Source organism: Lasioglossum baleicum, chromosome 7, assembly GCF_051020765.1.
Source record: "Lasioglossum baleicum chromosome 7, iyLasBale1, whole genome shotgun sequence".
Lineage (NCBI taxonomy): Eukaryota > Metazoa > Arthropoda > Insecta > Hymenoptera > Halictidae > Lasioglossum > Lasioglossum baleicum.
The window spans coordinates 7,033,025-7,051,823 of NC_134935.1; the positions used below are offsets into that span (position 1 = coordinate 7,033,025).

Below are 18,799 nucleotides of genomic sequence, written 5' to 3' on the forward strand. Positions count from 1 at the left end.
AGATAGTTTTCCGTGCCATTTCGCACCAATGTTTAGGTTCCTTCCAAAAAATATCCTTAAATATTCGGCCTGTGTGCTCGTAGACCAGATCGAAAAAACATGTTTTTTCGAAATCGAAAACGATTGCAGATATTTGTAATACTATAACAAAAACAGCTAAATATATCGCGGGTTCTTCTCCTTCGTTATAAATAACGATCGGCACAACTTACCCCGGGAACTTTCAGCCCCGGTCTCCCCTGCACTATATTTAGTTAATAAAGTATAATACACAGCCCCAGTTTGCAAACAGTTGATTTTTCGGGGGTTCAGAAGCAGAGTATACATATAGCAGCACCTCGATCGTTGCATAAACTGGCCAAAACGCGGTCTAATGCGTTTTGATTTTATTGCGTGCGACATTCAACTAACTCTAGCTCCGCGTGCCCGTTCGTACATTCCAGCGGGGCTGGTTCGCCGGAAATTTGAATATAGAGTGAGTATTTACCCCCGGAAAATTAAAGGATCTGCTCTTGATCTGCAGGGTGCCCCCCGGAGCACTTTGCGGGCTCGTGAAAGCGGTTCCCGTGGGATTCCGGACCGATCCGCGAAACCTTTGCTGCTCGCCGCTGTAAATTGGTCGGTAATTAATTTACACGTACGGAAGAGCGTGTGCGTAGGTATACAGACGTCGAACGGTTAACCGAAACGCGTCCTTTTCTATTCTCCGGGTCGCTCGATCGTACGAGGAATTTTTTCCTGCGCGCAGCTGTCGGGTCCTTTTATTTTCATATTATCTTCCATGAAGGATCAGACAAAGGGAACCCTGTGCTTTTAACGTATGCATACCTAAAGTAGAAGGACCTGGCTCCCGCACCATACTTTACTTTTCCTCTCCGTGAAGCAGAAGAAGAACGCTCCGGACCGCCGCTCGTCGCCATGCCGCCGCTGCTGCTGGAACATTAACGAAACCCTGGAGCTTGGACTATTTTGTCTGCCCTCTCGTGTTTCTGCTGGAACCAAGAATTTCTTTGAACTGTGTACTCACGCTTTTGACCTCGTACGGCATTTGATAGAAAAAACGACACTTCGGATATCGTTGCCCTGCGAGCGAAGAGTAATTAACCCTTTGCACTCGGAACTATTTGAACTGGAAAATTAAACATGTCTTTCGATCTAGAATAATTTCATTCTATATGAAATTGCCCTTGCTAACCTTTAGCGGTCAGTGTGCGGTTTCATATCGAGATAAATATTTCTTGATTGAATATTTCACGAAAATATGCACATTCCGGTTATGTTGTTGATGTATTAATTACGCACACAACGAAGTGGAAGTATACAGTGACCGAAAGGTTCAGCGGAATATTTGTTTGCTGATTGTTATTTAAACTTGCTCCCCAACTTGTGAACATTTTCATACGCGCAGCAGTGCGCGAATAATAGTGAGTGACCTTTCAGTGACGTCAAACAGACATTGCTTCCGGTGACAAAACATGCAGCAAAGGTTAAAATAGGAAAGTTTTTTTTTGGCCTGTCGGAGTCAACTTATGTCGCAATAATAGTTTGTATTAGAAACACATTTTCGGATGACGTCAGTTTAATCTAAACAGTGTCGAATTATATGTACGAATTATTTAAATTTAAAAAAAAATGTTTAATATACCACGTTTTTAAGACAAACTAGAAAGTATAAAATAATTTTTCCTAGCCCCATACAGATAGTCCCACGTTTTTCGTTTTAAATCTTGCAAGTATTTTCATAGCTATTCAAAATTCACAATCACAAATTTTCAGGACTATCTGTACGGGGCTAGGAAAAATTATTTTATACCTTTTAGTCCGTTTTAAAAACGTGGTATATTACAAATTTTGTTTTATTTAAATCATTTTTTACTTCAACACCTTCCACTCATCCAGAAGAGAAAAAGTTTGAAAGAAGCCACATGTCGCAAATAAATAGTTATTGAGATATAAACTTAAAGTTTTTGCAAAATTTGATTGTGTGGAGTTATACCTATAGACAAATGCCTACTACTACAGTCCACCCGACCGTGTCAATGATACAGAACACGTAATCGTATGCGTCTCTCGACAAACGAAATTTAAAGGGACATCTCTCCCTGCCCATCCGAATGGATGGTTTTGAAGTTGCAAAATATAAAAGAATACCTTACATCCATTATTATAAGAATATTAATCCGGTATTATAAAATGTTACCGTACCTCACCGTTCCTCCAGCGGTTTAGGCGATATACCTGTAAAGGTCGTTATAGCAAGCAAAAAACTACCCTTATAAACACGTCATTGATGATCGAAGACAATGCCAAAAGGAATTTCATTGACACTTTCCCCACTTCTCAACCTAAAGTTCTTTGGACACACCACCGTCCAATTAAGAAACGCAACATTTCCCCACCTAAACCATTTATGAAAAACCGAGGTGACAACCGCAGTACTATTTTGACCGTGGTCGGAGTAACTTCTTCCCGTTCGCTGTCACAATTTTGGATAATGTGCTGTGTAGTGCTTCAAACTTATTCGCGCGAATGACAGTGTCCTGTTGATCCGACTGAGGAACAGAAGATTCGGAAAAATTTGTAAGTACCTATACTTGACATTAGTATTTTATAACTCAGGATTAATATTCTTATGTATAAACCTTACGGTTCAAAAGATACAGCCTTTTAAAGCTAGGACAGACAGACAGCGTGAGCTTAGTAATAGGTTCTGTACGGAACCCTAACCCTAACGAACAGACAAGAAAGCGAGTTAATATTGCAGTCATCCAGTTCTGAGCTATGTTTAAAGTTTCAAGTCTAGCTCATCAGGAAGTTAGTTTAAAATCAATTGCCAAATTTGTACCGAACAGATGAACACACGGACAAGAAAGCGAGTTAATAAAGGCGTAGTAAAATATCATTAAGTTACATAATTGTAATATATTATAATATATAAATTTATATTCAGTTATATAAGTTTATAATTCTGGTAACAAATACTGAATGCAAAGGGTTTTCACAATTCGGCGTCGAAGGAGGACGCAGAAAAATAGTTTTGTCCAGCTAGCTCCTATTTTCTGGAAAGTCCGCGTCGTCAGCGTTTTCTCGTCCTCGTAACCAACGTGACCGTTGGCGCAGCTGTTGTTCGAAAATCTGACGATTCTTTCCGGAATAGCTGCATCATTCACTGTCACGGTGTACCGTTTTCTATCCCGCGTCAAAGGTCTCATTCGACTCGGAAAACCTTTGCCGATCCCGTGAAAGCGATCTGTTTCTTTAACACCCAACGTACCGAGCACCGAGAACGGTATACATTGCCTTCTAAACCTGACAAGATTCAATCTGTTTGGATACCGTATCATCTTTTACACTATACAATATTTTAATACAGCGATTTATTCAATAATTTGTTATTATAGTTCGACGCTCTGGCTATAGGCAATTTTTAAAATTTTTTAAAAGAATGATTCTATTTTTTAATAGCTACAAAATATTCATTTAATTGTCTTCATTAGTCGTGGATGTCTTGCGTTTATGCTTTCTTGCAGATTCTTGCAAATTCTGTCGTATTTTATATCCAAGCATTTTTTGAAAATTTTTTAAAGCCATAATTGCATAAAAATCCGCAGTCTGATATGTAATAATATATACAGTAAGGAGCATAACTGATTCAACACACTTTAAATCAGAATAACTTTTTTATGAATGGACCAAACGACTTCAATTTCTCTGTAAGGCTAGAAGAATTAGTTTAGTAAATGAAGTCTAAAAAATATTTTGAAAAAGGACGTAAATCTTGAAAAATTGCAATTTTTACCACATTTGATCGTTTATAACTCGTAAACTAATTAACCAATTTAAATGAAATTTTCAGAGCGTATATATATAATTTATACAAGTTGACCACACACATTTTTTAAATTTTCGTTATTGGCCCAGCTAAAAAAGTAGTAAAAATCAATTTTTACTATTTTTTTCGCAATTCCGACCAAATGCATTTTTTCAAAATATTTTTCAAACGTCATTTACTAAACTAATCTTACTAAACTTCTGGCCTTACAGAGAAATTGAAGTTGTTTGGTCCATTCATAAAAAAGTTATTCTGATTTAAAGTGTGTTGAATCAGTTGTGCTCGTTAGTGTGATAACAAGATACAATAACATATAATATAATTTAGACTCGGAGCACTTTCACAACTATGGGCACATGTAGTTTATGCATATTTTCATCGCGAATTACCAAAAATCGACGTTGACGTAGAGTCAACCTGAGGAGACATCTTGTTCCCGTCGGATCAAACGCGGCCGAATCGTCTCCAATTAGCACAATCCGCATTTAACATTACCAGCTACCTGTATCCGGGCGATATAATTGTTCCAGGCAAAGGATTAATTCCAGGTGAAGACAGGTGATGTAATTGGTCTCCTGAAGATGAAGTGCCTCTGCTTCGAGCTGCGGGAATAATTTACGGTGCGCGCGCGCGCGACAGCGACGGCGACGACGACGACGACGACGACCACGACGCATCCGACGTACACACACATACAAACAAGATCCAGAGGACACGATACGTCGGTGTGAGGGACGATCGATCGCTCGATGGCGAAACGCCGTCGTACGCGGGACGCGCTAATTGAATATATTTATATCCGGCGTTGGGGTGGTTCTCGTGTTTCGACGCGTCCCCTCGAAAGCTCGGTAAATAATAATGCTTTGAAATCCGCCGCGACCGGATCTTCCACAAAGGAAATTCAATTACCAGCAACGAACAACGGACACGTTTCCCATTCTTCCGTAGCCTGGCGATCTTTAATTGGACGGTATAACGAGCCGTCTTTCGTCCACCCGCACGGAAACAAATGACACTTTCAGATCGATAAGTTCCGCGCCGGTGGTATTGCACCGTTGCTCAATATCGCCGATATTTTCCGTCTGACCAATAGGCTTTTTATCGATTGTCCAAAGCGCTTGCATTATTCAATCCTTTAAGTCTCGCGTCAATAACAGATCGCATTGTTTCGCGATCGTTTTAACCCTTAGCACTCGGAGTCGCCACTTGCTGCCAAATTGCTATACCATTATTCGAAATATTGTTTGGATTATTAAATATTTATTTATTTATTTATTTATTCGTTATTGCTTTAAACCAAGTGAATTATTAAATATGTTGTACATTTAAATATCGTATAGAAAGCATATTGACGAAACGTTGTTCATCGTAGAATATAAAATTCGTGCATTACTGTAAAACGTTGTGATCTACATAAATATCCACAGTCTGCTGATCAGCGTTGAATTCATTGGCACACACTGTTCAAGAATTCATGCCAGCCAGTGGCTGCATAAGTGAATCAGGAGTGGCGATGGTTTCTCTCGGCTATCTCGGGATCGAAATCGATTCTACGAGACACGCGTGAGCAAAAGAGACAAGAGAACCCGGGCTGGATTATGCTCGAGTCATAAACCGATCCGTACACGGGCAAGGAAGGTTCGGACGGTTTTCACCGTCGACGAGAAAAGTGCATAGAGAGACGAGGATTTCTTTCGAACGGTAGCCAACTTCCGGTTGGCTCGGCTCTGTGAAAGCAGCGTCTTTTATGCACTCCACCTGGAAGAAGGAGCAGTCTGTGCATCAGTCGCTTGGCATCCGCCGGTGAATCCCGCCACGCGGAATAATAACTCGAATCAGTCGGAAATCAATAAACCGAGACGGTCGCCGAGAGGGTATTCGAGGGAACGCAGTCAAACAACTTCGTCCTTTGATTTAATCACGCGCGCCGCTCCACGGATTCTGCTTTACCTTAAACTTAACCCTTTGCACTCGAGTGGTGGGTCAGAGTCGCGACTAAAAATTGCTGTACCATTACTCAAGATATACATATTCTAATCAATAGACTGCGGATTTTATGCATTTACGGCTGATACAAATTTTCAGAAAATGCTGGAGCATTAAATTCAACAGAATTTAGTACGATTTTTATTTATTTTGGATCTACAAATGCTATGAAAATAGAATATTATTTGGTACCACTTTCTTAAAATTTATCTACAAAAATTGAGAATTGCATGGACATCCCTACTAATCAATTACTAAACAGTTAAGTATTGTATGAGTTATTATATACAATGGAATTATTCTAGGTCAGAAGAAATGTTTAACCCCTTGCCGTACCATTTTCTTTACAGTTACTGTGATTACAACGTCGGTATCCTCAAAAATGTCGTGGAAGACAAAAGAAAATTTATAATTTTCCAATGACCACATTTATTTAAATGCTTAAGTATTAATTACAAACGAATCAAAAATTTTATTTCATCTAGAAATGAACACATAACATTCATATTTTTTAATTAAAATCTTCATGACGGGTCTGACTGGTTAAAATACTGCAAGGGGTTAATTTCCGAGTTAAAATAGCTCCGACTGCGAAGGGTTAAGTTTGATGTAAGTCCAGACTAGAGTTCGGCTACCTCCGAATAATATTTACGTTAATTTCTAGGTCTGAGAAATTAATAGGTCGAGACCTGGGCGGGATCGCGATTCGATTAAGCCATAGGCTGGTTCTATTTAATTATGCCTAGAGTTTGAGTTCCAGGAGGATCAGTTGAGTCGGTCGAGGAGGGCGAGGCTTAAATTCGATCCAGTGTTCGAGAGCCGTCCAAGGGTCGCCGATGACATCGATCGGTGGATCTCAAGGTGGCTTCCTTACTTTCCACGGGTCGTCGGCTGCACGGCTTCTCCGCTTTTCCGATGCGAGGGGTCTGGACGTCGGTGGACGATGCCCGGAAGGAATAATCCGCTTACGCTGTTCGTGCCAGGATTTATTTGGAATCTTAACCTCTCGGGAGTTCCCACTTGGATTGAATCGAGTCGGATCTACTTTAAATGCCCCGATCTCCGACGGGTTTTTTCTTCCCCGTTCCCCCGGAAAGCTGGCTCCCTCGTTCGTTTAATAGTCGAGCTTAATTCCTTTATTGTGCTGTTTGTTCGAGCCTCGGATACCTTGGCCCGGAACGCTGGTTATCCGATTGTCCTTTCCGGCTTCGAGCAATGGGGTTGCACGTTCGACCTCGTCGTCGTTGCGACACTCTTGCGAGACCTTTTTTTTTGTATTTCTCTCGTGGAATGCTCAGTAAAATCGGATACTGCTGTGCAGTACGTGATTCTTCGTGATCGAGTAAATAGGGGATCGTGTGTGTTGTGATTATTTCCTCCTTGCTTTCATTTTCAACGGAGGAAATTCATTTAATCGTTAACGCGTTCTCGACAAAAGATCACATACAGAAGAAACAAAGAAGAAGTATTTCAACACTATATTTCCGATTATTACGAATTAAAACATCCGTAAAAACATTAAAAAACTTTTCTCTTGACTGAATCCACCACAGAATTGAAGACCGAAGCTTCATTGAATGCTTCAAATTCAAAATAGTTCCCGTCTGTGACTACAAATGCAGAATTTATGAAAAATTAAATGCTCTGTTAGAAAAAATAATCGTAACCTTCGTTTCGATCTATCTCCATGCAGAGAATCATATTTACCCAGAGAAAGCGAAGATGGAAAGTTCATAGTTCATGGGTTAAGCCTTTGAAGTATACTACGACTAAACGTGTCACGGAATAACATATAAATCTGATCCCAGCGACGAACTTTTTCATAGTTGGTGCTTTATGAAAATATATATGTTTGCCTGTAATGTTTTCTCTTCGAAAATACCGTGCTTCGGGTGTACACATCCCCTTTTATTCGTATCTGTAAATAAAAGTATATTAGCCGATCGGTAACTCGTTCGTAAATAAAGGCTTCAATATAAAAAATGGTGTCTCGGGCAACAAATTGTATTGACCTGCTAGGTTTGCATTGGCCATTCGCAATTTTCAGGTACGTATTTCCCTATGCGGATTTTTATACATATTATCGCAGGTTGCAAATATTATTCGGAAAATTTCGGACAAATTTCAATAGAATTTCTTAATCCATAGTTGATACCAGAAGACAAACGTAATATTATCTCGACCTTCAATACGCCAGTGGTACACAAATTGTATGTCAAGTGTAAGCCCAGCGAATCCGTACAATATGGCGGCGTATATCAGTACGGTCCAATCGTTTCGCAAGGAAGCTTCAGCTCCGAGAAACGATGGAGCCGTCTCTATCAATCGGTGTCAGTTCAATCACCAATTCCAAACATTCGCGGCACGGTTCCGAAGCTCTAAACGAAAACGCGCTCGAGATCCCGGGCCGAAGAAGTATAATTCGGCCGGGCTTCCTCGAGACAGCGTGTTTGAAATCAGAGATCAAAAGCTCTGATTTTCTGGCACGGGGAGCGCTGCGTCTAACAGGTAGACCGGAAAACAGGAAACGAAACAGGAAGAAGGAGAGACGCGATCGTAAAGGGTTAGAAGCTACGCGTCCGCTCCTAGCTATTTACACAAGCCCCTTTGAGGCTCCTGCGAAGCTAAGGAGAGAGTCCTCGATGAAAGGAGGACGTACGGTTGATAAGAAAAATAACGGGTTATATTCGGAACACCTTCCCGAGCTGCTATTTGACCTTTCAAACGGTAATGATCGAGTCGCTTCCTTTTCCTTGCACCTACGGTGGCAGCCATGCACTTGCGTGCATCTATGGGACTGTCGTAAAGGTTGGGACACCGTATAAGTTGGGACAGTGCTTTCGTCAACTTTATTTCTGTTTATAAACGAACTTTTCACGAGCATTAGAAGCAACAAGTCGTGCTCGGTGTAGCTGTGCCAAAAGCAAAGACTATAGATACGCCCTAAACAGTTTTATTGTGTTTCTTCTTAATTCGTCTTCAACTGAAAATTTTTCTTTCATATTTTCATCATTTCACATTCCCCTTTGAATTTCGTTCGTCTCGAGGCACGCACACGATTACGTCCTGTTTCATTAACACCGTCAGGTGGATCGTAGTACATAGTAGGCTTCTCTCTGTGCGTCATAACTCCACACAGTCAATTTTTCCAAAAACTTTCACTGTTTGTTTGCGACTGTATATGATTCCTTTCAAACTTGTTCTCTTCTCGACGAGTAGAAGGTGTTGATGTAAAAGACTTTAACAACGATATTCATTGTTACAGACAATTTTGCGGCAAGCTTCTTCTATATTTTTCTACACCCTGTACATACATATACTTTCATGAGCGATCGGAGATAACTTCGCGCGGCGCGATCATTAAACACGATGGCCTGACGAAGCGATAACCACACGTAATTTCGACTGCATCGGCGAGCAGTTTGCAGATGGCGTGTTGACAATTCCGATCGTGAAAGGTGACGATGGAGAGGGTCCAGTTCGATAGTTTCTGAGCGGAATCCTCGCGCGTGTCGTACACGCACCGCGTAACGGACTCGGATTCACGTGTATTTACGACTCAGGTGCGCGTCGCTCGTGGCTCCCGGTATAAAAGCCTAGAAAACAGGCCGGAGAGTTGCAGTTCTCGCTTGGCCGCCTTAAATACCGTAATGGGAGAGATGAGATTCAAGGTAGAGTGACGGTGTGCGAGGAAGAGTTGCCGGGAACGGGGTTGGAACGGGGAGTGAGCGGGGAATCGGATAGGAAGAGGGGCGGAAGAAAGCAAAAGGAAGAGAACGAGGAGAAAGTGCTCGTTAAGGAACGGTTTACTTTTTCTCGAACGCGGAGGAACGAAAGAGACGGGAGGGAGGGAGAGAGAGGGAAGGGAGTGAGGACGCGCAGGAACCGAAAAACGGAACGGTGATTCCGTTGGAAGGCGCTCTAATTGATAGTAATTTCAAAAATATAATTAGCTTTGTCAGATGAGCGTGCCCTCTCGCTGTCTATGGGCCTCGTTAAGCTGCTCGAGAACGAAGAAAATAATTCCGCGAGACTCAAGATGGCTGCGCCCGCCACCACGTGCGATTGTGGACCCTTTGCATAAAGTATTCTCACTCTTGCAAATTAGAAGCAACACGTATGCGGAGTCGCTGAACGATCAAACGAAATACGATTTAGTCGATGCACTGTGATCAATCGTTTTGAATAACCCCGTGTGGTGAAAAGATCGCGCAGGATTTTACATCCTTGGCATGAAGTACTTTGGACAAGTGCGCCTCGGAGTCCATTTACAATGGTCGACAGCTGCGGTTATTTTTTTTTCAAACTGGAAGCAACGTGTGCAGGGTTGAACGACCGAAGGAAATACGTTGAAAGATATATTAGATCAATTCTGGCTCCGTTTTCTAATTGCTTCTGTCGATGCGCCGCGGTCAATCGTTCCCAATAATTCCGAGGGCCGCGGCCGCAACGACCGAGCAAACGAACCGTGACGCGTATAAAGGGAGCAGGCGGAATTGAATTTCGATCCACAACGAAACGCGAAACTTTTATTGGCTTGTATAATCGATCAGTCGGCTCTGTTTTCAAATCGGAAGTCACCGTTGCTCTCCCGGCCGACGTAATTAAAACGGGATACGTCTCAGGCTTCGCGTTTCATCTCTTCTTTCTCCCTTTCAACAGCGACTCCCTTCTCTCCCTTCTCTGCGTCGTGAAATTCAATTTTCCAGTCTATCTTACCGTGTGTTCAACGTCCTTTTACTCTGACCCCGTACAATTACATTCGAATCATCCTCGTCGGCGCGACCAGGTAAATTCCTCCCAGTGTGACCAACAGGATGAAATTAAAACATTTCTAGAGAGTGTACACGAGCGAGTCACTTTAATATTCGGACACAATACGATTTTTATTTTGTCACGCACTCATTTTATGCGCGATGAGGAAAGTAAAACAATTGTACATTGCATTATCACTGGACTGTGGAAAAATTTTCTAAAAACGCTGGAATATCAAATTCGACAGAGTTTTCATTTAATTCCACTTTCACAAAATCTGTCTATAAAATTGCATAAAGATCCGCAGTCTAGTTATAAAATAGAGAGTTAAATAAAAAGTCACTTCATCCCTTAATAGATTTTTTACATTGAGAACAACGCAACAATATTCTTAGATTTTTCTAATCTTCCACTGTTTTATATTTTGCCCAGTCGAGATTTCTTCATGAATAAATAAAAGTCTGCAGTCTAATTATAACATTAAATCTTGAAATAACTTAACAATAGTTTTGACCACTGGACCACTGTGTCCTGGTGTCATCGATCGTTCGAGACGAACAGGTTCACAATCCTGGGGAAGTCGGTCAATTAGACGTCATCGACGGCATTGATAACTGGATGAAATCTTGTCGAAGGACCGCCTCGGCCAAGTTACTATGGAAAGTTTTTTGCAGGTCGCGATCGCCTTGATCGTCACGTTGGCAGTGGTTGATCGATCGCGTGCCGGCGTGATAGCCCCGGAAGAAGATGTTTTCGACGGACAACAGGTCTCGTTGGACGAGACAGCGGAGCAACATCAGCTCTCGCTCGCCAGCTCTTACGTGCAATTTCACGGACCCGTCGAGGGGCCCGAGTACCAGGTGAAAGTGCCGCAGCAGCACGACGACGGGAACCATCTGCACGGCCAGGGTCACGACTACACGGTGGACTACGTGGCGCATCCGAAATACGAGTTCTCGTACGCCGTTGAGGACCACCATACCGGCGACTTCCACACCCAAAAGGAGTCCAGAGACGGTGAGCAGAGGAGCAGGTGTTGCCAGAGGGTTTTTTTTGAAACTTTGCGCAAATAGGCACGATTCTACATTCACGATTTCTTAGAAAGTGACAAAAAACTCCCCGCAAAATTGGCCTTTAAGATCAAGGTAGACTCCATTATAACGCGATCAGAAACTTGTTTAAAAAGACTGTATTCATATACAGTTACGCACATAATTGTTCACACACTTTCAATCAGAATAACTCTTTGCGAATGGACCAAACGACTTCAATTTCTCTGCAAGTCGAGAAGGATTAGTTTAGTAAATGACGTCTAATAGATATGTTGAAAAAATGCATTTGATCGGAATTGTGCAAAACAATAGTGAACATTGATTTTCGCAACTTTTTTAGCTGGGTCAATAACGAAAGTTTTAAAGGATGTGTTCTGTAAATTCTGAAAATTTCATTGAAATTGGTTAATTGGTTTACGAATTACAAACGGTCGTAAGCCAAAAATCATGAAAAATTGCCAATTTTTTTATTAAACGTTATTTACTAAACTAATTCATCTAGCCTTACAGAGAAATTGAAGTCGTTTGGTCCATTCATGAAAAAGTTATTCTGATTTGAAGTGTGTGTGATCAATAGACTGCGGATTTTATGCATTTATGACAAAAATGGTTACGTACAATTTAAAACAGTGGAGGTATTAAAAAGATTTAAGGCCACCAGTGTATTAGTTTCACCTTAATAAGATAATTAAAAGAAGAATGAATTTGTCATTTGTCTCCTGTGTCTTGCAATCAATGCAAACATTTTTTATTTTGCATAAATATCCGCAGTCTAGTGATCAATTATGTGTATAACTGTATTTATTGTACGTCACATTACACAGTAATTGTAACCAATTTTTTATCTACTGCATAAATTTCGGGGTCCGGGCACCAGGGCAGACTCAAGCAGCAGGTACGTCCGAGGCAGCCGTGTGTCCCCGGTCGACCCGGTGACAACTTTTCCACGTGGCCGGGCTCCTTTGAGAGCTTTTGCGAATTTCGCTGTAAGAGCGAGACCCTGCTGCGACCCGGTCGCGGGAGAAATTCGCTTGGACGCGCACCATGAATATCCGAGGAGACAGAACCGAGTTGATACTCTGCGGTCGACTTTAATATTCGGACAACGTGCTGTTTTATAACGCGTCGGGACACCGGTACCTGTTTTGAGCTCTCGCCTTTTCTCTCCTACGTGCTACACGGCCGACTCAATCGACTTCACTCGGTTCGCTGTGTTTGACGCGCATAAACCGTGCAATGTCGTGCACCAGCTGCGCAGCGCAGTTGTTTAATTCTTCAGTGGCGGTGCTCGACTACGCCCGATACGTTCTAGCGCTCCTGATAATTTCATTCGATGGTTTCACACGCCGTTTCAAATTATGCTCGATTTCTACGTTTCCATGTTTCCTGAAGTACGTCGTCCCGGGTGTATTTGTTGAGAGCTCCGGGTAAAGCCGATTAAAGTCTGCGGAGCTGGATTCAGTTGGGTCTGTGCGCGTTGACATAGTAACCAGAGGTAATACCAATTATACACGCGTTTTTAACGGAACCGTGCACAGTCAAACCTTTTACTGTCCTTATACAATAGAACGCGATATTCTTGTCGCACTAGAAACAAGAATGTTGTTGGATGCAATTTTATTTATTTTCAAAGCAATTTTCCATGCTTTTAATCTATCCCCTTGCTCCACTTTACCGAACGCGTTTGTAATGTTGACGACGCATTCATTCGGATTTGGAAAAATGCGGAAACGGAACATTTTTTTGCTATGCGGTGGAAACATTGCAACTTCCGTAACGTTACTTTTAATTAACACTGTAAGTTCATACGCCAAGCTCAGAGCAGAGGTGGGCATTATTTGGCGAAAAAAATATTTGAAATACTATTTAATATATTAGATTTTATTTTGCTTGAAGAAAATAGTATTTTATTTGAACAATCTGAACCACGAAATAAAATATTTCTATTTGAACAATCTGAACCTCAAAATAAAATATTTCTATTTTAACAATTTCATCCACAAAATGAAATATTTCTATTTTAATAATCTGAAACACAAAGTAAAATATTTCTATTTTAATAAGCTGAAACACAAAATAGAATATTTTATTTTTTGCGTCGTTATACCTAATGCTTTCAGAAATCGCATTACTTAGTTAATATTTCTTATTTTAGCAATAATTTAAAGAAGAAACGGTACTTAATGTAAGAAACTATAGCATTTGCCACATTTTCGTTTTATTTTTTTGTTTGACTGCTGCTATTCGCATACAACAAGGTGTGCAGCGTTCCAAATTGGAATCTGTTAGGGTGCTCCTTCAAGGACACAGAATCAGTCCAGCAAAGCTAAAAAGTCTCAACTAGGGCAGAGAACGGAATAGCTGTGTGTGTTGTATTTTAAAAATAATGTTTTATACTTTGCGATACTTTCGCTTTGTGTATCACTATCGCTCAAATATTGAAATAATTCTAATTCTGCAATGTTTGTATGGCTGATATCATTTGTTTCTTTTTCCATAAAGGAAAAAAAGTCTTCTACTTCTTTGTTTTGTGAAAGTAATTGATGTCGTGACTCTGAATCTGGATTTGCTATCTGTTTCAAAGCATTTAATACGGTTTCTCTGATAAAAGTACGTTTTTCTCCATTTAGGTCTTTCGGAATCCACCGTAATTTCCATTTTGTATGGTTAACAGTAGCAATTATATAGTCGCTTGTGTATTCAGAAAAATCGAATAAATCACGAAATCGAGATTTTAAACTCGATAGTAAATGAAGTTTCAAAGGTTCGCAATATCTATTGAATGCGAACCATTATTTTCAGCAATAATATTTAAAATTGAAATTGAAAATAAAGACAAAGTACAAATATTTTCAATATTCTTAAAATAAAATACTATTTTCAAATACTATTTTCCAAAATTACTGCATCAAACAAAATATTTTATTTTCAAAAATTACTGCATCAAACAAAATATTTTATTTTCAAAAATTACTGCATCAAACAAAATATTTTATTTTCCAACATTACTGCATCAAATAAAATATTTTATTTTCAAAGTTGTACAGATACTCTAAAATAAATGGGATTATTTATAATACTATTTTCCCCAGTTCTGGCTCAGAGTATCTCTACTATTCGTTAGTAGACAGCACCACTCAAAATGTCAGGCCCCAATACACCCAGTACTGGCAACAGTTTCCGAAATGACCAATTGTCGAGATTGAGAAAGCATGTTCAGAGAAACAGTCGGAGCACGATCGCATCGATTGCGCGACGCCAGAAAAATGCATCCCCAAACAACAACAGAGTTTCGCAGTTGGTCTCGCCGCTAACACGTTGAACCGACGCGGTGCGCGGCGTCGGGCAACTTTTCATCCGGTTAGAACGTTGACGCCAGTTAACTAGAAAATCGACTTACACGAAAATATCCCGAGTGTCGCTCGGTTGTAAATAAGGAGAGAGGACGCGGCTTACGGAGTCTCTCGCAGATCCTCCCCGCAGCTAGGTTCCCTCTTCTATTAGTGTAGTTACTCTAGCCGGCCCCGTTATGCTAATAGCCACTCCAGCCCAGAATTTCTCCGAGAGAGGCGATTACGTCTCGTTACCGGGTCCGGGAATTGGTTTTGCGGTGACCATTCGTCCACGAGCGTTCGTTTTCACCGCAGGAAGCAGCGTGTCCGGGGAGTACAGCGTGAAGGAGCCAGGCGGCCAGGTTCGGGTCGTCAGATACCGAGCCGACAAGGACGGATTTCATGCTGTGGTGCACACTTCCGGTGAGAACGATCACACAAGCGTCGTTCACGATGGTCAAGGCCAGACTCAGGTTCACGATCATCAACCGGTACAGCACCAGGAACAAGATGTCCACGATTACGCCACGTCCTACGTCAACCAGCACGCATACTGACACACCGATTGTCTCGGATCGTGTCGTCACTTGTTCCTGTATACGCAGATGTTGCACGGTGCGTTGAAAACCCCGTTTTCTCAACGAAATTCCATCACTCGAAAATTGTACAATAGTTCGACTCGACTTACGCGGATTCGTATTATGCTACGGTAAAGTCGCGATCTAGTTCCCATCGCCTATTCCAAGTGCTCCGCGAAAAAAGATTTATTGATTATGTGTCATTATCAGACAGCGGATTTTATGGATTTGTGACAAAATTGAGTAGGTGTAATTTGAAACAGTGAAAACATTAGTGGAATTTAAAAATACTGTTATATTCCTTTCAACCTATTAAATATATGAAATAAATTTCTATTTCACTCCAGTTTGTTGCAAATCGGGTAAAAAATTTCTGTTTTGCATAAACATGAGCTGTCTGGTCATTATCTACTAATAAAAGATCTAATGATGCTCTCGGCGCACTGGTTCGATCGAATTTTACTTCGAAGCAATTTTGCAGGTTGAATTAAATTCTCGATGTTTCGATCTATGTTTAGATCATTTAAAAAAAAATAATGGAAATTTAAAAAAAAAAATAAATTGGAACAGCACGTGTTTTGTTGTTCCAAATTAGTTAAAATAATTTCATTAAGCAAACGCAGTTATATTATTTTTCTTGAAAATGATCTAAACATAGATCGAAACGTCGAAAATTTAATTCAAATTGTAAAATTGCTTTGAAGTAAAATTGGATCGAACCAGTGCGCCGAGAGCTTCATTATATCTTTTATTAACAATTATACGATCGATACAAATTAGTCATTACCTATCCTTCTCAAATTACACAAGGTACTCCGTCAAAAATCAAAGACCCTTAAAGTGCTGCATCACCAAAAAATTTGGGAAACCTTGGTGTAGAGAAACTATTTTTTTTTGACTGCGCCGAAAATACAAAGGATGCCAAACGTAGAAAAGGACAGCGTGTAAACATGGAGCTTTTCGGCCCTTCGCAGGGAGCCCCCCAGTGGAAGAGGAGGCGGAGAGACAGTGATCATGGAGATCCTGAGGGTGCTAGATCGCGACTTTACCGTATTTTATGCTAGTTCAATATAAATATCAATCTAGTTCACGTGTCCTTAGTAAATAACCGATGTTACGGATATCACAATTTCACTTTTCGGTTCACAATAATAATAATGTTTCTAGGTTCCTACACACCTTTAGAAGGAGCTTCCGTGTCCCGCAATGCCAAAGCAAGGGAATCGCCGTGAATAACGCGTGTACATTGTAAATATAGGTCATACTTCTGAATAAATTAGCCGAGTCGATCCAGCTGTTGTCTCTATGCCGCTAATCATGGTGTCGACAGTAACGACAACCGCCGACCTGGCAATTTTGCGCTATCGTGTGCCTGCTCGCGCAGCATTCACGCGACAGCCAACCGGTGCTCGCGGAACGATGGCTATCTGAATGGAGATCGGAAGATGATGGGCTGACCGGTAATTGGCGGCAATAGCGTGCCGCAATTTGTATAATGAGATCCGTTTGCCAGTGTTTTCGTTCGTCGATCTTTCCGCGCGTTCTAGCTGCTCGGGGCTTGCTGTTCAATGCTAGCTGTACAGGGTGTGTTGGAACGCGCGGGAAATTCAAATGTACGATCTTGAGTATGTGGTAAATTTCCGTCGTATCTTACAATTAGTTTTAGTTATCTTTGCGTAATAAAAAAATTATTTAAATCTTTGTATCTTTTGTACGAATTACGAAAGCATCCCTCGGTGTCAAATTGACATAGTAATAAAAGATAGCTAAAATAACAAGGTAAACAGCTAGTTTTCGATGTTTTTTAATTCAAATCGATGAGTTAACATTCACATCTTAGGATATGTGTTTCGCATTAAAAAAATAAACGGATGAGGGTTAAACTAGTTGGTAATTCTGTTACTAAACTTATAGCGAAAACATCCGTCGTGACTGTACTACGATTTTCACTGCGAGTGACTGTAGGCTGTGCGAATTATACACATTCTCTTCTCGTAATTGTACGAAGCATTCCATCCTATTATTTTGTCCTGTAACCTCGATCCAAGCAGATCCATGCAATTTTGTCATCTGTTGGACAGTGTTCCATGTCGAATCTCTACAGGGGTCGCTATCGGGTGAGAACTATAATATCCCGTGACGTGATTACTTGGTATTAGAAGGGCCGAAAAGAGCCCCGATGAAAACGGATCTCGGCCACTCCCGTGACACGCGGGCACGTCGTTAAGGCGCGTCCCTTCTGATCAATTCGATACCGGCGCGGAACGTCGTTATCGCGAATGGATAAAGACAAAAGGGGAAAAAGAGGGTAATGGGATGGGGATGGCAGCAGGAGCGAAAAGGGAATAACAGAAGGTGAGGGGGGCGTCGAGGATAAAAGAAAGGCGCGTCCGTGCGCTAACAATGCCTCGAATGCATGCCGATAGAGGGAAAGGAGAGAGAGTGGAAACAAAAAGACGAGCGACTCGACAAAGATAAGAGCTCGCGAGAAGTCCTTGCCGCCCTTGCGCTCATATTACTTCGTTAAAGTACTAAGGTGGCCCTCTGATAAGAGGGATCTATTCTTTTACCCGGCGAGAGAAGATGTCCTTCATAGATAACAGACCATCGGACAACCCTTTCGACGTGCCCGACACATCAAACTTTTACCGTCCATAAACTGGCTTTTTCGAGCTTCTCAATGGAATCACTGTTTTTACTCGCACCTTTTTACGCGAATTCCTGAAAGCGAAATAAGTAAACCGAAGCATACGCTGTGGCCTTTTTACCGGAGCTTCCGCGAGCGCTGACTTTCGCATCCTTGAGCTGCTTCGTCGGAACAGAGTGAGCTGAAACTATCGATCCCTGGAAAATATTGGATTTCGAATGTCTCCTTTTGTTATACAGGGTGAGTCAACTGATGTTTGTCCAGTGGACACAATAATAAATAGACTGCGGATCTATGTGCGAAATAAAAATTGTCTGCATCGATCGCAAGAAATACAAACTAAATTGAATGTTATGTCTTCCCTTAATGATTTTAACACTAAACTTAATTTTATAGTTATTGAAACGATGACCTTGCTTACATTGAAATTGATTCGGTAAATTTATTTATCCAAGCACGTATTGCAATAAAAATTGAACAAAATCTAAATAAATATAGCCTTGTCATTTTTATCGGATGAAACATTTTAAACGCTTTCAGTGCTCGGTAGGTTTAGTGTTAATAGACTTAATTTTATAATTATTGAAACGACAGTGTTGCTTACATGGAAATTGATT

The 18,799-nt window shown here is 41.0% G+C and overlaps 1 protein-coding gene across 1 annotated transcript; it reads left to right on the top strand.

Moving 5' to 3' along the window:
• The first annotated feature begins 9,330 nt into the window (after nucleotides 1-9,330).
• LOC143210355 (uncharacterized) lies at nucleotides 9,331-17,544 on the top strand. The gene is made up of 4 exons (XM_076427143.1): nucleotides 9,331-9,489; nucleotides 11,248-11,590; nucleotides 15,273-15,572; nucleotides 16,703-17,544. The coding sequence occupies exons 1-3, from the start codon at nucleotides 9,469-9,471 to the stop codon at nucleotides 15,512-15,514; spliced, it is 606 nt and encodes a 201-aa protein (XP_076283258.1). The 5' UTR covers nucleotides 9,331-9,468; the 3' UTR covers nucleotides 15,515-15,572; nucleotides 16,703-17,544.
• Nucleotides 17,545-18,799: the final 1,255 nt, after the last annotated feature.